The following is a 21679-nucleotide window of genomic DNA, read 5'->3' on the forward strand; positions in this document are numbered from 1 at the left end:
ACATTGTAGAATAATAGTGAAGACATCAAAACTATGAAATAACACATATGGAATCATGTAGTAATAACAGAAAAAGGTGTTAAACAAATCAGAATATATTTTTATATTTGAGATTCTTCAAATAGCCACCCTTTGCCTTGATGACAGCTTTGCACACTCTTGGAATTCTCTCAACCAGCTTCACCTGGAATGCTTTTGGGATGGGATGTCGTATCGCTGTGGTAGCAAATGATAGTCCCACTAAGCCCAAACCAGATGGGATGGCGTATCGCTGCAGAATGCTGTGGTAGCCATGCTGGTTAAGTGTGCCTTGAATTCTAAATAAATCACAGACAGTGTCACCAGCAAAGCAACCCCACACCATAACACCACCTCCTCCATGCTTTACGGTGTGAACTAAACATGTGGAGATAATCCGTTCACCTACTATGCGTCTCAAAAAGACACGGCAGTTTGAACCAAAAATCTCAAATTTGGACTCCAGACCAAAGGACAAATTTCCACCGGTCTAATGTCTATTGCTCGTGTTTCTTGGCCCAAGCAGGTCTCTTCTTCTTATTGGTGTTCTTTAGTAGTGGTTTCTTTGCAGCAATTCGACCATGAAGGCCTGATTCACACAGTCCCCTCTGAACAGTTGATGTTGAGATATGTCTGTTATTTGAACTCTGTGAAGCATTTATTTGGGCTGCAATTTCTGAGGCTGGTAACTCTAATGAACTTATCCTCTGCAGCAGAGGTAACTCTGGGTCTTCCTTTCCTGTGGCGGTCCTCATGAGAGCCAGTTTCATCATAGCGCTCGATGGTTTTTGCGACTGCACTTGAAGAAACTTTCAAAGTTCTTGAAATGTTCCGTATTGACTGACCTTCATGTCTTAAAGTAATGATGGACTGTCGTTTCTCTTTGTTTATTTGAGTTGTTCTTGCCATAATATGGACTTGGTCTTTTACCGAATAGGGCTATCTTCTATATACCCCCCTACCTTGTCACAACACAACTGATTGGCTCAAACGCATTAAGACAGAAATAAATTCCACAAATTAACATTAATTGAAATGCATTCCAGGTGACTACGTCATGAAGCTGGTTGAGAGAATGCCAAGAGTGTGCAAAGCTGTCATCAAGGCAAAGGGTGGCTATTTGAAGAATCTCAAATATAAAATATATTTTGATTTGTTTAACACTTCTTTGGTTACTACATGATTCCATATGTGTTATTTCATAGTTTTGATGTCTTCACTATTATTCTACAATGTAGAAAATAGTAAAAATAAAGAAAAACCGTTGAATGACTAGTTGTGTCCAAACTTTTGACTGGTAGTGTATATCTTATCTTCAGTCTGATGTAAACAGCATAACTGAGGTCTCTCTCTCTCTCTCTTTCTCTCTCTCTCTCTCTCTCTCTCTCTCTCTCTCTCTCTCTCTCTCTCTCTCTCTGTCTCTCTGTCTCTCTCTCTCTCTCTCTCTCTCTGTCTCTCTCTCTGTCTCTCTCTCTCTCTCTCTCTCTCTCTCTCTCTCTCTCTCTCTCTCTCTCTCTCTCTCTCTCTCTCTCTCTCTCTCTCTCTCTCTCTCTCTCTCTCTCTCTCTCTCTCTCTCTCTCTCTCTCTCTCTCTCTCTCTCTCTCTCTCTCTCTCTGTTTCTCTCTCTGTTTCTCTCTCTCTCTGTTTCTCTCTCTGTTTCTCTCTCTGTTTCTCTCTCTCTCTTGTGTGTGTGTTGTAGATCCTGACTAAGGACTCTGTGACGGTGTGTGTTGATGGGGTGGTGTACTTCCGGGTGAGCGACCCTATCTCCTCGGTGGCCAACGTGTTCAACGCAGACTTCTCCACCCGTCTCCTGGCCCAGACCACCCTGAGGAACGTCCTGGGAACCAAGAACCTGGCAGAGCTGTTGTCAGACCGCGAGGGCATCTCACACAGTATGCAGGTACAGAACCCTACAAACCCTGACCTCCAGCCCCAACACCCCCCACCCCACCCCATTTGATTTTGTTAATCTCACTCAGACTCCTGTTAACATGGCATAAATCATGGCAGAATGTGTAGAAATGTAGAAAATTATATTTACACTGCTAAAAAAAAATAGCGCTCTGCCCCATGGCAAAATGTGTAGAAATGCAGGAGATGAACTTAAAAAGAACATTTCTCTCTGCTGTGAACCAAATCTCGCTTAGGGCCCCCCTGCCTAGAACCTACCACTGTAGAACCCTAGAACCAAGAAGCTGACTGAGGTCCTGTCTGTCTATGAGGTGAACCACAAATCTGACTGAGGTCCTGTCTGACTATGAGGTGAACCAAGAACCTGTCAGAGGTCCTGTCTGTCTATGACATGAACCAAGAACCTGACAGAGGACCTGTCTGACTATGGGGTGAACCAAGAACCTGACTGGGGTCCTGTCTGACTATAAATTGAATCAAGAACCTGGCTGAGTTCCTGTCTGACTATGAGGTGAATCAAGAACCTGAACTGAGGTCCTGTGTAACTCTTGAGGTGAACCAAGAACCTGACTGAGGTCCACTTTTTTAAAACTGATTTATCTTAATTTTTGTCTATTGTCCTTCAATAAAATCATTGTGTTGGGCGATTTTAATATTGATGTTGACAAAGAGACTGACTCCAAGGCCATTGAATTTCTGAATCTGTTGAGCTCTATGGACTTTATCCAACATGTTACTGGGCCCACCCATAACCACAGCCATACTCTGGACCTGGTTATTACCAAGGGGCTTTCTATTGACATATCCTCTACGGCCATACTCTGGACCTGGTTATTACCAAGGGGCTTTCTATTGACATATCCTCTACGGCCATACTCTGGACCTGGTTATTACCAAGGGGCTTTCTATTGACATATCCTCTACGGCCATACTCTGGACCTGGTTATTACCAAGGGGCTTTCTATTGACATATCCTCTACGGCCATACTCTGGACCTGGTTATTACCAAGGGGCTTTCTATTGACATATCCTCTACGGCCATACTCTGGACCTGTTTATTACCAAGGGGCTTTCTGTTGACATATCCTCTACGGCCATACTCTGGACCTGGTTATTACCAAGGGGCTTTCTATTGACATATCCTCTATTGTTGATGTTGCTTTATCTGATCACCACTGTGTATTTTCTACTACCTTGTTGCCCATAGCAACACAGGGTAATACTGAACGCATTATTAGGGAACGCTGTCTTACGTCTGAAGTTGCTACAGATTTTTATTGAGTGTATGAACAACACTCCATCACCTATTCTGCCTTCCTCTTGGGATGATTTAGTTGATAACTTGAATAGCAAATGAAGGGCAACCATTGATGCCATAGCTCCAGTAAAGCTGAAAAAGGCCCCATCCAAACGGAGAGCCCCTTGGATGAGTGAGGAAACTAATAAATTAAAGAAAAATTGCAGAAAGGCAGAGCGGAAGTGGAGAAAGTCAAAGTTGCAGGTCCATTATGATATTCTGAGAGAGCAACTTGGCATATATAACAAGGCAATTAGAAAGGCCAGACGGGCTCATTTTTCTAATTTGATCACTATTAATAAGAATAATTTCTGAGTGCTCTTCTTGACCATTGATGGCCTATTAAATCCTACTCCCGCATATTTCAGAGACAAGATAACCAACATTAGGCTGGGTATCAGTCAAGCAAGACCTGATGAGAAGTTTGATGATATGTGCCCTAGCCTACCACGCAAAGGCACTGTGGATTTATTCTCCCTGGTTGACACAGACATGCTCAGGAAAGTGATATCACAACTTAAGCCTTCTACCTGCCTTCTCGATCCTATCCCCACCATCTTCTTCAAAACAGTTTTGAATTGCATATCTGAAGAACTGCAAGCTATTGTTAATCACTCCCTGTTTCACAAGCACTTTCCCCACTGCACTAAAAACTTCTATGGTGAAACCCCTTCTGAAGAAAAGTAATCAAGATTCTTCAGCGCTTAGCAATTTTCTGCCAATCTCCATCCTTCCATTCTTAAGCAAATTTCTGGAGAAATTGGTCTTCAAACAGCTAAATTATTTTTTAAGTGCCAACTTTATAAAAAAAAATATATATATATATATATATATATACAGTGGGGAGAATAAGTATTTGATACAATGCCGATTTTGCAGGTTTTCCTACTTACAAAGCATGTAGAGGTCTGTAATTTTTAACAAAAATACAGAAAATCACATTATGATTTTTAAGTAATTAATTTGCATTTTATTGCATGACATAAGTATTTGATACATCAGAAAAGCAGAACTTAATATTTGGTACAGAAACCTTTGTTTGCAATTACAGAGATCATACGTTTCCTGTAGGTCTTGACCAGGTTTGCACACACTGCAGCAGGGATTTTGGCCCACTCCTCCATACAGACCTTCTCCAGATCCTTCAGGTTTCGGGGCTGTCGCTGGGCAATACGGACTTTCAGTTCCCTCCAAAGATTTTCTATTGGGTTCAGGTCTGGAGACTGGCTAGGCCACTCCAGGACCTTGAGATGCTTCTTACGGAGCCACTCCTTAGTTGCCCTGGCTGTGTGTTTCGGGTCGTTGTCATGCTGGAAGACCCAGCCACGACCCATCTTCAATGCTCTTACTGAGGGAAGGAGGTTGTTGGCCAAGATCTTGCGATACATGGCCCCATCCATCCTCCCCTCAATACGGTGCAGTTGTCCTGTCCCCTTTGCAGAAAAGCATCCCCAAAGAATGATGTTTCCACCTCCATGCTTCACGGTTGGGATGGCATTCTTGGGGTTGTACTCATCCTTCTTCTTCCTCCAAACACGGCGAGTGGAGTTTAGACCAAAAAGCTCTATTTTTGTCTCATCAGACCACATGACCTTCTCCCATTCCTCCTCTAGATCATCCAGATGGTCATTGGCAAACTTCAGATGGGCCTGGACATTCGCTGGCTTGAGCAGGGGGACCTTGCGTGCGCTGCAGAATTTTTATCCATGACGGCGTAGTGTGTTACTAATGGTTTTCTTTGAGACTGTGGTCCCAGCTCTCTTCAGGTCATTGACCAGGTCCTGCCGTGTAGTTCTGGGCTGATCCCTCACCTTCCTCATGATCATTGATGCCCCACAAGGTGAGATCTTGCATGGAGCCCCAGACCGAGGGTGATTTACCGTCATCTTGAACTTCTTCCATTTTCTAATAATGTGCCAACAGTTGTTGCCTTCTCACCAAGCTGCTTGCCTATTGTCCTGTAGCCCATCCCAGCCTTGTCGGGTCTACAATTTTATCCCTGATGTCCTTACACAGCTCTCTGGTCTTGGCCATTGTGGAGAGGTGGGAGTCTGTTTGATTGAGTGTGTGGACAGGTGTCTTTTATACAGGTAACGAGTTCAAACAGGTGCAGGTAATACAGGTAATGAGTGGAGAACAGGAGGGCTTCTTAAAGAAAAGCCGGAATTCTTACTGGTTGGTAGGTGATCAAATACTTATGTCATGCAATAAAATGCAAATTAATTACTTAAAAATCATTCAATGTGATTTTCTGGATTTTCTTTTGTGATTCCGTCTCTCACAGTTTAAGTGTACCTATGATAAAAATTACAGACCTCTACATGCTTTGTAAGTAGGAAAACCTGCAAAATCGGCAGTGTATCAAATACTTGTTCTCCCCACTGTATATATATGGTTTTGGGGCTGACCACAGCACAGAGACAGCCTTATTTAAAGTGGTATATGATCTTAGAGCCAACACAGATGCCAAACAGCTCTCTGTCCTTGTACTCTTGGATTTAAGTGCTGCATTCGACACTGTTGACCATGATGTCCTTCTGGACAGACTGGAGAGGAGGGTTGGCCTCTGTTGACCATGATGTCCTTCTGGACAGACTGGAGAGGTAGGTTGGCCTCTGTTGACCATGATGTCCTTCTGGACAGACTGGAGAGGTGGTTGGCCTCTGTTGACCATGATGTCCTTCTGGACATACTGGAGAGGTGGTTGGCCTCTGTTGACCATGATGTCCTTCTGGACAGACTGGAGAGGTGGGTTGGCCTCTGTTGACCATGATGTCCTTCTGGACATACTGGAGAGGTGGTTGGCCTCTGTTGACCATGATGTCCTTCTGGACAGACTGGAGAGGTGGGTTGGCCTCTGTTGACCATGATGTCCTTCTGGACAGACTGGAGAGGTAGGTTGGCCTCTGTTGACCATGATGTCCTTCTGGACAGACTGGAGAGGTGGTTGGCCTCTGTTGACCATGATGTCCTTCTGGACAGACTGGAGAGGTGGTTGGCCTCTGTTGACCATGATGTCCTTCTGGACAGACAGGAGAGGTGGGTTGGCCTCTGTTGACCATGATGTCCTTCTGGACGTACTGGAGAGGTGGGTTGGCCTCTGTTGACCATGATGTCCTTCTGGACAGACTGGAGAGGTGGTTGGCCTCTGCTGACCATGATGTCCTTCTGGACAGACTGGAGAGGTGGTTGGCCTCTGTTGACCATGATGTCCTTCTGGACAGACTGGAGAGGTGGGTTGGCCTCTGTTGACCATGATGTCCTTCTGGACAGACTGGAGAGGTGGGTTGGCCTCTGTTGACCATGATGTCCTTCTGGACAGACAGGAGAGGTGGGTTGGCCTCTGTTGACCATGATGTCCTTCTGGACGTACTGGAGAGGTGGGTTGGCCTCTGTTGACCATGATGTCCTTCTGGACAGACTGGAGAGGTGGTTGGCCTCTGTTGACCATGATGTCCTTCTGGACAGACTGGAGAGGTGGGTTGGCCTCTGTTGACCATGATGTCCTTCTGGACGTACTGGAGAGGTGGGTTGGCCTCTGTTGACCATGATGTCCTTCTGGACAGACTGGAGAGGTGGGTTGGCCTCTCCGGTCCAGTTCTAAATTGGTTTAGGACCTATTTAACCGGTCGAGAGTTTTTTGTCACCCTTGGTGAACATAACTCAGAGGAAATACATATCACATGTGCCGTTCCACAAGGTTCAATTTTGGGTCCGGCACTTTTCAGTTTACATATGTTACCCCTTCGCAGTGTTATCAGAAAGTACAGCATTGATTTTTGCTACTATGCAGACGATACACAACTTTACAGTTCTTTTTCACCAAAGAATGTTAGCTACATTATTAGACTGTATTAGTGATTTAAATACTTGGATAGCTTACAACTACCTCCAGCTACAATAAATCAAGACAAGACCGAGGTATTTATTGTGGAGCCAAAGCACAGAGAGAGAATCTGGCTGCACACTTTAATTAACGGGCAATAAAGATCACACATTAGGAATGTGACCAAAATAGCTTTTTACCACCTGAGGAACATTGCCAAGGTGCGGCCGTTTCTCTCTCAGGCTGATACAGAGAGACTCATCCATGCTTTTATTACAAGCAGGCTTAACTACTGTAATACTCTCCTGTCTGGTCTACCCAAGAAAGCCATTGGTCAACTGCAGAACCTACAGAATGCTGCAGCATGGGTACCGACCAAGACCAGACAGAACGCACATTACACCGGTTTTAAGGTCTCTGCACTGGCTGCCTTTGAGTTTTTGAATTAATTTGAAGATTATTCTATTTGTTTTTAAATCAATCCACGATTGTGTACCCCAATACATGTCAGACATGCTTTCAAGTTATCCCTCAGGTCCTCTGGCACTGGCCTTTTTAATATCCCAAAGCCTAGGAACAAGAGGCATGGAGAGGCAGCCTCTAGTTACTATGCCCCCAGAATCTGGAATGGCCTGCCAGAGAACCTGAGGGGGGCCGAAACTGTGGACATATTTAAAAGAGATCTTAAAACCTTTTTAGCATTGCTTTTCATGATGGCGCCGGAGAGGATGGCTGCCGTTTTACAGCCCTCTAACCAATTGTACTATTATGTGTGTTTTTTCGCGTTATTTGTAATTTATTCTGTACATAATGTTTCTGCCATCGTCTCTTGTAACCAAAAAGAGCTTCTGGATATCAAAAGAGCGATTACTCACCTCGTATTGGACGAAGATTTCTTCTTCAACGAGTCGGACGCGAAGGATATCCTACAGACACCCGACAAGGCCCAAATCCCCGTCATTCGCAGGAGAAAGAGACGGAGATATCGCGGACGTAGGTCGGGGTGCCTTGTAAGGATCCGACGGCGAGCGAGTAAACTGCCGCTCCCATAAATCCTATTAGCCAATGTTCAATAATTTGAAAATAAATTAGATGACCTAAGATTATGGTTATCTTAGTTAAAAACGGTAATATCTTATGTTTCACCGAGTCGTGGCTGTACGACGACATGGACAACATACAGCTGACAGGATATACACTACATCGGCAGGACAGAACGGCTGTGTATATTTGTAAACAACAGCTGGTGCACAAAATCAAATACTAAGGAAGTCTCAAGGTTTTGCTCGCCTGAGGTAGAGTATCTTATGATAAGCTGTAGACCACACTATTTACCAAGAGAGTTTTCATCTATATTTTTCATAGCTGTCCATTTACCACCACAAACCAATGCTGGCATTAAGATTGCACTCAATGAGCTGTATAAGGCCATAAGTAAACAGGAAAACGTTCATCCAGAGGCAGCGCTCCTAGTGGCCGGGGACTTTAATGTAGGGAAACTTAAATCAGTTCTACCTCATTTCTACCAGCATGTTAAATGTGCAACCAGAGGAAAGAAACTCTAGACCGCCTTTACTCCACACACAGAGACGCATACAAAGCTCTCCCTCGCCCTCCATTTGGCAAATCTGACCATAACTCTATCCTCCTGATTCCTGCTTATAAGCAAAAACTAAAGCAGGAAGCACCAGTGACTCGGTTAATAAAAAAGTGGTCAGATGACACAGATGCTAAGCTACAGGACTGTTTTGCTAGTACAGACTGGAACATGTTCCGGGATTCTTCAGATAGCATTGAGGAGTGCATCACATCAGTCACTGGCTTCATCAATAAGTGCATTGATGACATTGTACCCACAGTGACCGTACGTACATACCCCAACCAGAAGCCATGGATTACAGGCAACATCCGCACTGAGCTAAAGGGTAGAGCTGCCGCTTTCAAGGAGCAGGACTCTAACCCGGACGCTTATAAGAAATCCCGCTATGCCCTCCGATGAACCATCAAACAGGCAAAGAGTCAATACAGGACTAAGATTGAAGCGTACTACACCGGCTCTGATGCTCGTCGGATGTGGCAGGGCTTGAAAACTATTACAGACTACAAAGGGAAGCACAGCCGCGAGCTGCCCAGTGACACAAGCCTATCAGACGAGCTAAACCACTTCTATGCTCGCTTCGAGGCAAGCAACACTGAAGCATGCATGAGAGCACCAGCTGTTCCAGATGACTATGTGATCACGCTCTCCGTAGCCGATGTGAGTAAGACTTTTAAGCAGGTCGCTGGGCCAGACGGATTACCAGGACGGATTACTCCGAGCATGTGCTGACCAACTGGCAAGTGTCTTCACTGACATTTTCAACATGTCCCTGACTGAGTCTGTAATACCAACATGTTTCAAGCAGACCACCATAGTCCCCGTGCCCAAGGACTCCAAGATAACCTGCCTAAATGACTACCGACCCATAGCACTGATGTCTGTAGCCATGAAGTGCTTTGAAAGGCTGGTCATGGCTCACATCAACACCATTATCCAAGAAACCCTAGACCCACTCCAATTTGCATACCGCCCCACAGATCCACAGATGATGCAATCTCTATTGCACTCCACATTGCCCTTTCTCCCCTGGACAAGAGGAACACCTACGTGAGAATGCTATTCATTGACTACAGCTCAGCGTTCAACACCATAGTGCCCTCAAAGCTCATCACTAAGCTAAGGATCCTGGGACTAACCTCCCTCTGCAAATGAATCCTGGACTTCCTGACGGGCCGCCCCCAGGTTGTAAGGGTAGGTAACAACACATCTGCCACGCTGATCCTCAACACGGTGGCCCCTCAGGGGTGCGTGCTCAGTCCCCTCCTGTACTCCCTGTTCACCCATGACTGCATGGCCAGGCACGACTCCAACACCATCATTAAGTTTGCCGACGACACAACAGTGGTAGGCCTGATCACCGACAACGATGAGACAGCCTATAGGGAGGAGGTCAGAGACCTGGCCGTGTGGTACCAGGATAACAACCTCTCCCTCATCGTGAACAAGACAAAGGAGATGATTGTGGTCTACAGGAAAAGAAGGACCGAGCACGCCCCCATTCTCATCGACAGGGCTGTAGTGGAGCAGGTTGAGAGCTTCAAGTTCCTTGGTGTCCACATCACCAACAAACTATCATGGTCCAAACACACCAAGACAGTCATGAAGACGGCACGACAAAGCCTATTCCCCCGTCAGGATACTGAAAGGATTTGGCATGGGTCCTCAGATCCTCAAAAAGTTATACAGCTGCACCATCGAGAGCATCCTGACTGGTTGCATCAATGCCTGGTATGGCAACAGCTCGGCCTCCGACCGTAAGGCACTACAGAGGGTAGTCCGTATGGCCCAGTACATCACTGGGGCCAAGCTTCCTGCCATCCAGGACCTCTATACCAGGCGGTGTCAGAGGAAGGCCCTCAAAATTGTCAAAGACTCCAGCCACCCTAGTCATAGACTGTTCTCTCTGCTACCGCACGGCAAGCGGTACCGGAGCGCCAAGTCTTGGTCCAAAATACTTCTCAACAGCTTCTACCCCCAAGCCATAAGACTCCTGAACAGCTAATCATTGCTACCCAGACTATTTGCACTGCCCCCCCACCCCATCATTTTTACGCTGCTGCTACTCTGTTAATTATTTATGCATAGTCACTTTAACTCTACCCACATGTACATATTACTTCAACTACCTCAACTAGCCGGTGCCCCCGCACATTGACTCTCCACCGGTATCCCACTGTATATAGCCTCCCTACTGTTATTTTATTTTACTTCTGCTCTTTTTTTCTCAACACTTTTTTGTTGTTGTTGTTTTATTTTACTTTTTATAAAAAATTAATGCATTGTTGGGTAAGGGCTGTAACTAAGCATTTCACGGTAATGTCTACACATGTTGTATTCGGCAAATAAAATTTGATTTGATTTGATTTGATTTGAAAGGGCCTTCCCCAAACTGTTGCCACAAAGTTGGAAGCACAGAATCATCTAGAATGTCATTGTATGCTGTAGCGTTAAGATTTCCCTTCACTGGAACTATGGGGCCTAGCTTGAACCGAGTTTCAGTCTTCCAGAGATTTGAGACTGGGACGGAGGTTCACCTTCCAGTAGGACAATGACCCTAAGCATACTGCTAAAGCAACGCTCGAGTGGTTTAAGGGGAAACATTTAAATGTCTTGGAATGGCCTAGTCAAAGCCCAGACCTCAATCCAATTGAGAATCTGTGGTATGACTTAAAGATTGCTGTACACCAGCGGAACCCATCCAACTTGAAGGAGCTGGAGCAGTTTTACCTTGAAGAATGGGCAAAAATCCCAGTGGCTAGATGTGCCAAGCTTATAGAGACATACCCCAAGAGACTTGCAGCTGTAATTGCTGCAAAAGGTGGCTCTACAAAGTATTGACTTTGGGGGGGTTTTGCTCAAGTTTTCAGTTTCTTTGTCTTATTTCTTGTTTGTTTCACCCCCAAAAATATTTTGCATCTTCAAAGTGGTAGGCATGTTGTGTAAATCAAATGATACAACCCCCCCCCCAAAATCCATTTAGATTCCAGGTTGTAAGGCAACAAAATAGGAAAAATGCCAAGGGGGGTGAATACTTACGCAAGCCACTGTAGCTGTTGAGGACAGTGGTGTCTCTCTATCACAGGTGAATGGTGTTTTAAATGAGCAAAAATAGTTCTACAAGTTCTTTTGCTCTGTTTGTTCTTTTCCATATTATGTCTGTCTCTGAGAAGCTACCCAGGAAAGGGCTGAAAATAGCCCATATCAATATGATTATATGTTCATGTTGCCAATTATATTAATGATTACTTCATTGGTAAAGTGGGCAAACTTAGGCAGGAAATGCCAACAACGAACAGTGAGCCATCAAATTCATACCCAGGAAACCCTGGTCAATAAAACACCAGTCTCAACGTCAACAGTGAAGAGGTGACATCGGGATGCTGACCTTCTAGGCAGAGTTGCAAAGAAAAAAGCCATATCTCAGACTGCCCATCTTAATCTTTTATTTTTATTGGCCAGTCTGAGATATGGCTTTTTCTTTGCAACTCTGCCTAGAAGGTCAGCATCCCGCCGTCGCCTCTTCACTGTTGACGTTGAGACTGGTGTTTTTTTGCGGGTGCTATTTAATGAAGCTGCCAGTTGAGGACCTGTGAGGCGTCTGTTTCTCAAACTAAACACTAATGTATGTCCTCTTGCTCAGTTGTGCACTGGGGCCTCCCACTCTAGATATTCCATTAAAAATCAGCTGTTTCCATCTACAATAGCCATTTACAACATAAAACATGTCTACACTGTATTTCTGATCAATTTGATGTTATTTAATGGTACAAAAAAATGATTTCCTTTCGAAAACAAGGACATTTCTAAGTGACCCCAAACTTTTGAACAGTAATGTACGTGTCTGCAACCACAGCTAATGAAGTCACTGAAACCCTTAACAGGGAGTTACAGTCCATTTTGGAATGGGTGACCAGTAATAAACTGGTCCTGAACATCTCTAAAATTAAGAGCATTGTTGATGGTACAAATCATTCCCTAAGCTGTAGACCTCAGCTGAATCTGGTAATGAATGGTGTGGCTGTTGAACAAGTTAAGGAGACTAAATTACTTGGCGTTACCTTAGATTGTAAACTGTTATTGTCAAAACATATAAATTCAATGGTTGTAAAGATGGGGAGAGGTCTGTCCGTGGTAAAGAGATGCTCTGCTTTTTTGACACCACACTCCACAAAGAAAGTATAATAAAAAATAAAAAAATAAAAAAGCAAGTCCTGCAGGCGGCAGTTTTGATTATTGTCCAGCCATGTGGTCAAGTGCTGCTAAGAAAGATCTAGTTAAGCTGCAGCTGGCCCAGAACAGAGCGGCACGTCTTGCTCTTCATTGTAATCAGAGGGCTGATATAAATAGTATGCATGCCAGTCTCTCTTGGTTAAGAGTTGAGGAGAGACTGACGGCATCACTTCTTGTTTTTATAAGAAACATTCATGTGTTGAAAATTCCAAATGGTTTGCATAGTTAACTTACACACACACACTTACGCCACCAGGGGTCTTTTCACAGTCCCCAAAATCCAGAACAAATTCAAGAAAGCGTACAGTATTATATAGAGCCAATATTACATGGAACTCCCTTCCATCTCAAATTGCTCAAATAAACAGCAGACCTGACCGGCACAACGCCTCTCCCCTATTTGACCTAAATATACTGTGTGTATGTATTGATATGTAGGCTACGTGTGCCGTTCATTAATGTTCTGTATTATGTCATGTTTCATGTTTCATGAAGACCCCAGGAAGAGTAGCAACATCTAATGTTGATGCTAATAAAATAACAAATACCGATATGGTCATATTCTGTTCCCTTCCTATAGTTATATTTTACGTCATTTAGCAGACGCTCTTCTCCAGAGCGACTTACAGGAGCAATTAGGGTTAAGTGCCTTGCTCAAGGGCGAAATCGACACATATTTTTCCACCTAGTCGGCTCGGGGATTAGAACCAGCGACCTTTCGGTTACTGGCACAACGCTCTTACCCACTAAGCTACCTGCCATCCAGTCTGCGTGAGGTGGAATAGGGCTGTTTAATACAGTAATATTCTGTTTCCTTCCTATAGGCCAGTCTGGACGAGGCCACTGACCCGTGGGGTATCAAGGTGGAGCGTGTGGAGATTAAGGATGTGAAGCTTCCCCACCAGCTGCAGCGAGCGATGGCTGCAGAGGCAGAGGCCAGCCGTGAGGCCAGGGCTAAAGTGAGCACACACACACACACACACAGTATATGTGATCCCTTCAGATCTGATCTCTGTAGATCTGTTCCATTCCACTTATTTTTTTTCTCCCCTCTCTAGGTGATAGCGGCGGAGGGGGAGATGAACGCCTCCCGGGCCCTGAAGGAGGCGTCTCTAGTGATCGCTGAATCTCCCTCGGGTCTCCAGCTGCGTTACCTGCAGACACTCACTACCATCGCGGCAGAGAAGAACTCCACCATCATCTTCCCGCTGCCCATGGACGTCATCAGCCACTTCATGAAGAAGTGATGTCATTAACACTCACCATCCACCACTCCTGTCTAATGCAACATTCAATCAGTTGATTCAGGTGATTAGTTGATTTTACAATTCAAGAATGTATCTAAAAGCTTCATTTATTTTCAATGAGGATTGTTTCAGATTTCAGGTTCTGGTTTAGATGGGAATAAAACACAATCCAGTAACCTTTTAAAGACTGTATATCTGCATGGTCAAGACGTCTTCATTTGTCTGTTATTGTGGAAATTGAAAACCATTTACTTTTTTTTCTAGTGAAAAAAATAAATATATACAAATATGTTGAAATACACTGTTATATTGATAATTTATTGGATATTATAAACTGGGTGGTTCGAGCCCTGAATGCTGATTGGCTGACAGCTGTGGTATATCAAACCGTATACGTTGGTAACTAGTTTATAAAAGCAATAAGGCACCTCAGGGGTTTGTGATATATGGCCAATATACCACGGTTAAGGGCTGTGTCCAGTCACGCCGCATTGCATAAGAACAGCCCTTAGCCATGGTATATTGGCCATATACCACACCCCCTCGGGCCTTATTGCTTAATTGAATGTTATTTTTGATCTTTATATTTCGATATTCCTTAATACACTACAATTGAGAAATCATGCATGTATACTGAACAAAAATATAAACGCAACATGTAAAGTGTTGGTCCTATGTTTCATGAGCTGAAATAAAAGATCCCAAAAGTGTTCCATACGCAGAAAAAGCTTATTTCTCTCAAAGTACAGTGAGGGAAAAAAGTATTTGATCCCCTGCTTATTTTGTACGTTTGCCCACTGACAAAGAAATGATCAGTCTATAATTTTAATAGTAGGTTTATTTGAACAGTGAGAGACAGAATAACAACAAAATAATCCAGAAAAATGCATGTCAAAAATGTTATAAATTGATTTGCATTTTAAATGAGGGAAATAAGTATTAGACCCCCTCTCAATCAGAAAGATTTCTGGCTCCCAGGTGTCTTTTATACAGGTAACGAGCTGAGATTAGGAGCACACTCTTAAAGGGAGTGCTCCTAATCTCAGCTTGTTACCTGTATAAAAGACACCTGTCCACAGAAACAATCAATCAATCAGATTCCAAACTCTCCACCATGGCCAAGACCAAAGAGCTCTCCAAGGATGTCAGGGACAAGATTGTAGACCTACACAAGGCTGGAATGGGCTACAAGACCATCGCCAAGCAGCTTGGTGAGAAGGTGACAACAGTTGGTGCGATTATTCGCAAATGGAAGAAACACAAAATAACTGTCAATCTCCCTCGGCCTGGGTCTCCATGCAAGATCACACCTCGTGGAGTTGCAATGATCATGAGAACAGTGAGGAATCAGCCCAGAACTACACTATCTTGCCAATGATCTCAAGGCAGCTGGGACCATAGTCACCAAGAAAACAATTGGTAACACACTACGCCGTGAAGGACTGAAATCCTGCAGCGCACGCAATGTCCCCCTGCTCAAGAAAGCACATTTACAGGCCCGTCTGAAGTTTGCCAATGAACATCTGAATGATTCAGAAGAGAACTGGGTGAAAGTGTTGTGGTCAGATGAGACCAAAATCGAGCTCTTTGGCATCAACTCAACTCGCCGTGCTTGGAGGAGGAGGAATGCTGCCTATGACCCCAAGAACACCATCCCCACCGTCAAACATGGAGGTGGAAACATTATGCTTTGGGGGTGTTTTTCTGCTAAGGGGACAGGACAACTTCACCGCATCAAAGGGACGATGGACTGGGCCATGTACCGTCAAATCTTGGGTGAGAACCTCCTTCCCTCAGCCAGGGCATTGAAAATGTGTCGTGGATGGGTATTCCAGCATGACAATGACCCAAAACACACGGCCAAGGCAACAAAGGAGTGGCTCAAGAAGAAGCACATTAAGGTCCTGGAGTGGCCTAGCCAGTCTCCAGACCTTAATCCCATAGAAAATCTGTGGAGGGAGCTGAAGGTTTGAGTTGCCAAACGTCAGTCTCAAAACCTTAATGACTTGGAGAAGATCTGCAAAGAGTGGGACAAAATCCCTCCTGAGATGTGTGCAAACCTGGTGGCCAACTACAAGAAACGTCTGACCTCTGTGATTGCCAACAAGGGTTTTGCCACCAAGTACTAAGTCATGTTTTGCAGAGGGGTCAAATACTTATTTCCCTCATTAAAATGCAAATCAATTTATAACATTTTTGACATTAGTTTTTCTGGATTTCTTTGTTGTTATTCTGTCTCTCACTGTTCAAATAAACCTACCATTAAAATTATAGACTGATCATGTCTTTGTCAGTGGGCAAACGTACAAAATCAGCAGGGGATCAAATACTTTTTTCCCTCACTATATGTGCACAAATTTGTTTTACATCCCTGTTAGTGAGACTTTCTCCTTTGCCAAAATCCATCCACCTGACAGGTGTGGCATATCAAGAAGCTGATTAAAAAGCATGATCATTACACAGGTGCACCTTGTGCTGGGGACAATAAAAGGCCACTCTAAAATGTGCAGTTTTGCCACACAACACAATGCCACAGATGTCTCATGTTTTGAGGGAGTGTGCAATTGGCATGCTGACTGCAGGAATGTCCACCAGAGCTGCTGCCAGAGAATTTAATGTTCATTTCTCTACCATAAGCCTCCTCCAACGTTGTTTTAGAGAATTTGGCAGTACGTCCAACCAGCCTCACAACTGCAGACCACGTGTAACCACGCCAGCCCAGGACCTCTACATCCTATGCCCTCCCAGGCCAAGTCATGTGAAATCTAGATTAGGGCCTATTGAATTGATTTCAATTGACAGATTTCTATCTATGAACTGTAACTCAGTAAAATCTTTGAAATTGTTGCGGTTATATTTTTGTTCAGTGTAGTTTCATTTTTTTTCTCCACAAAAGTAGTGCACTGAGCCTTTACTAGTCCGGTATTAGTGGACTGATAGCCTATATTTTTCTTCTGCATCTATGTCCCCCCACCCCACCCCCGGCAAAAAAATCATAGCATCCCACCTCCAAACGACTTCCCTTTCGCTGCTGGGTGACGAAGACAGGTGAGGGGAAATTTGGGGAACCCGATAATATAGTGGGGTTACTAGGAGTGTCATCTCCACTGCTGCTATGCCCCTGTGTGCAGGGAATTTGCATGTTTGTACAATTGCGTTTCATTGGGCTAGGCCCGGTTTGCAGTCAAGTAGCAGTAGACGTTCAGTTCTCCTTAACTGTATACCTCACTGGTGTGTGTAGGGCATTGCAGCACTGCAGTGACTGCAGGAATTTAGTAGGCCGCATAGCATTCCATGCACGCTGTCTTATGAAATGGTATATTTATTATGAAAGAACGTTGTTTGCTACCCGAGTTGAGTTTTCGTGTCCTATCCTCTGACGCCGGACCAGATACAAAGGTGGCAGCATCATGCTACTCTGATCAATCCAGTGGTCTAGCTTTATTACAATATATTAAAAGCTAGGCCAACTTTTAGAATTCTGAATATTGTTATAATTCCATATATATATATATATATATATATATATATATATATATATATATATATATATATATATTTGTTGTTATTGTTTATTTTAACTTTGTGTTTTGTTTATTTTTTTGTTTATTTTTTGTTGTATCATTTTTTTCTCCCTTGTTTTTTTTGTCATTTAGCAGACGCTCTTATCCAGAGCGACTTCCATTCAGTCATATAGCATTGTTTAAATAGTTCCCATGTAATGTTGATGGGGCACTAACCATGTCATATTAGCAGTACTTAAACCAGAGACGGAAGAGGATATCACTTTTTTCTGGTTCAATGGAAGTCAATGAATGAAGCCGAGCAGACCCAGCTGCTTTCGTATTGGTGTCTATGGAAGAGCCACCCTGTTAAGCAGAATGTAACTGATTTTTTCCCCCAATGGTAAACGGCCTGAGTGAACTATCTTCATTTGAAATCCACCATCTTTGCTGGAACTATAAACTACCTGGCAGCCATTTTCCCCAACTGCCAACTGCCTGACAGCTGTTGCTATGATGATCAAGATGTCACATGACTATTTGCCTTGTTGTAAATTCACCTTTTGTAGCCCTGCCAATTTGACCCAGTTCCTGATTGAATGCTGTTGTTTTCCAACTTCCAGCCCATTCCGGCCTGTTGACACACAGCAAACCCAGGGATGAGTTGTTGCTAAATATACATTTAATTCGTCAAAAAATAAATGAAGTGCACAGAATCTGAAAGATATGTTTAATTCTCTGTTGAAGACAATTATAAAAAAAATAAAAAAAAATTGTTTTCATGTAGTAGGATGCCAACGTTAGTACTGTTATCGTTATAATAGACTAAACATGAGGTGGTTAGCTAGCTAGCGTATTTAGACTATTCAATCTAAAGCTGAAGCGTCACAGATAGAATGTAAAGATAATTTACGATTGAGACGAAATACTACGTGACTGCAATCTCGGCTGAAGCGGGAACATTGCCTTTCAATTTCAAATCACTCTGTAAAGCTGCACATCCGCAATGCGGATTGAATTGAGCCCTGTATTTAATCGTAGTTATCCACACCAGCCTGGTCTCATAGACTAGACGTAACATAGTAAACGTAAATCAGGGACACTCATATTAGTATGATATGTTACGTTTGGTACGGTTACATAAGACAGATGGTTACTTAAGGCACAAATGAAAGTAGGATGGATGGGCGGGCATATAATGTGAACGTCTAGTGACCCAAAGGTTGCGAGTTGAAATCTCATCACAAACAACTTCAGCATTTGAGCTAATTAGCAACATTTCAACTACTTAGCATGTTAGCTAACCCTTACCCTAACCCTAACCTTAACCCTTTTAGCTAACCCTTCACCTAGCCTTAACCCTTTAACGTAACTCCTAAAATTAACCTTAACCCAAACCCAGCGGTTCCCAAACTAGGAGTCGCCTGATATGAAAATGGTGTTGCGATGACAATTTCCAAAAATCCTCAAAAAAAAAAAAAAAAAAATGGAATGATTGTCTCTCAAAGTCATTGTAACGTGGTTAATCTTAAAAATCTAAATGAAAATTATTCAAATCTAAAATAAAAAATTCAACCAGAGAGCGCCCTTAGATCATGGTAAAAGGCTGCACTTGACCGTTGCACTTGAATCATTCCCACGGTGAATGTCTAGGCTACGCTACGCTATGAAACCACACACTATTGCAGAGACTTTGATATTACCGGCTGCAGTTGATATGGTGAAAACAATGTGTGGGGAGGCAGAGGCACAGAAACTCACATCAATACCGTTGTCAGATAACACTGTGAAACTAAGAATTGATGCTATTGGTAGCAATCAAGAGGAAACTCTGCCTGAACAACTCAAACTCCCCACCTTATGCTCTCCAGATGGACGTTAGATGTGAAGGCTGAGGTGCATTGACTTTTGTTTGCTACATGTCGTGGGATGCTATTCACGAGGACAAATTGTTCTGTCTCATGATTCCCGAGCATGAAACAGTAAAGGGGATGTTCAGTGTGCTGCATGGCTATGTCGGCGAAAAAAAACAGATTATATCAGATTCTATCCATCTATCACGGGACGGCGGGCGGGCCTCTGCACTCTTAGCTATGAATGGGTCTCCCTCTGCCATATGGACACATTGTATGATGCACAGAGAGCAACTGGTGGCAAAAGAGCTGAGCGCAGAACTCGGAGATATGCAGCAGGTAACTTCAATTGTAAACTACATCAAACCACATGCCTGTTCGCAAAACTACGTGGAGATATGGGATCGGAGCATGACAATGTTCTATTTTCACACCGAGGCTTGGTGGTTTATCGAGGGGGAGTGTTAGAAAGATATTTCGAATTCAGAGAGGAACTGTTGTCATTCACAATGGACGTAAAAAAACAGACTTTGTTGACTTTCTGTGTAATGAAAATAAAATGTATCTCCTTGCCTATGTAACAGACATATTTTGGGAAACTGATTGAACTGAACGCAAGCATGCAGGGGACATACAAATACATTCTACAGATGAGTGACCGAATCAGCTAAATCAATTTGACTATGATCCATTCCTGGCTTAGTTGACATGCCGGTAAGTGAAATCGGACAGCTGATCGAGCTGTCATGTGACCGAATGCTGCAGACAACGCATTTACGGGTCACTATGGAGGAGTTTTGGAGGAGTTTTGGTTCCTGACTCAAAAGGAATACTGTGCCGTCGCTCTCCGAGCATTAAAACTCATGGTACGCTGATTCAGTGCTCTCGTCTGCATTAACAACAAATATCGATCACAGGTTGGATGTGACCGCAGAGATGAGGTGCGTACTGTCGACCACGCCCCCTGACTTTGAGAGGCTCCAACGCGACATGCATCAGGCCACACCCATCTCATTAGTGGTGGAGAGACAAGATAAATTAGGTCAGACTAATTTGCAATTAACTGTCCTCCTGTAGCTCAGTTGGTAGAGCATGGCGCTTGCAACGCCAGGGTTGTGGGTTCGTTTCCCACGGGGGGGCCAGTATGAAAATGTGTGCACTCACTAACTCTAAGTCGCTCTGGATAAGAGCATCTGCTAAATGACTAAAATGTCAAATAGCCCCACATTAAAAGTATGTGAGTTGAGAATACAATCAGAAACACTGTTTGAATGTTTTGCAATTGACTGCTATAGACCCAATTAAAAAAATAAAGACTGGCTGTTAATTACAATTTTTGTTCACATGGTTGGGGTCGCGAGAATTTTCAGTTGTCAAAATGGGGTCGTGGACCAAAGAAAGTTTGGGAACCCCTGCCCTAACCCTTCACCTCTAGCCTGGCTAACGTTAGCCAGCTAGCTAATGTTAGCCACCTAGCTAGAATTCGTAACAAAACATACATTTAGCACATTTTTAACATATTGTACGTTTTTCAAATTCATAACATTTGTACATTTTTGCAAATTCGTAACATATAACGCAAATGGTAATTCGTAACATATTATGCGAAATGGGCGATGGACATTTAATTTCATACTATATGAAACATAATATATCATATTAAATAAGGTGTCTCGGATTTACGTACAGAATACTACGAAATGCTCTGAGTCCAGGCTGTCCACACAGGCTATTTCCCTTTTCAATCAAAGAGCAATACTTGGAAGGACGAAGATAGACACAGAATACCATCGACAAAAGACTGAAACAATGCTGAAATGTTTCATGTAGATAACATTAGGATATTTGCGGTCTTTTGTGCCACAAAGCTAACCCGCCGTTCCACTCTATGTGGAACGTTAATATTGCTAACGTCCGCTACCGGAGTGAAAACAAACGTTAACTTTTTTTCAATCATTTTTCTCACCACAGAATATATATATATATTTTTTTACATTCTGTGCAGGTAATTTACATTTTCACAAATGTAATTTATATTTAACGTCATCACCAGCTGTGTGTCAATGCACCGGAAGTTGAAGGACAACCGCAACAAATTAAATGCTGGTGGATAAATGTACAGTGAGGGAAAAAAGTATTTGATCCCCTGCTGATTTTGTACGTTTGCCCACTGACAAAGACATGATCAGTC

The 21679-nt window shown here is 43.4% G+C and overlaps 1 protein-coding gene across 1 annotated transcript in view; it reads left to right on the top strand.

The window, feature by feature from the left end:
• LOC311123599 (stomatin-like) overlaps window positions 1–14849 on the top strand; it is a 23426-nt gene extending 8577 nt beyond the window's left edge. The window contains exons 5-7 of the mRNA XM_084197836.1: window positions 1718–1921; window positions 13710–13844; window positions 13944–14849. Of these exons, the coding sequence (XP_084053962.1) occupies window positions 1718–1921; window positions 13710–13844; window positions 13944–14132 (528 nt within the window). The 3' untranslated portion in view covers window positions 14133–14849. The remainder of the gene's footprint in view (window positions 1–1717; window positions 1922–13709; window positions 13845–13943) is intronic.
• The last annotated feature ends 6830 nt before the right edge of the window (window positions 14850–21679 follow it).

The sequence above is a fragment of the Coregonus lavaretus genome (genome assembly GCF_964263955.1).
Source record: "Coregonus lavaretus genome assembly, contig: HAP1_SCAFFOLD_400, whole genome shotgun sequence".
Taxonomy (NCBI): Eukaryota; Metazoa; Chordata; class Actinopteri; order Salmoniformes; family Salmonidae; genus Coregonus; species Coregonus lavaretus.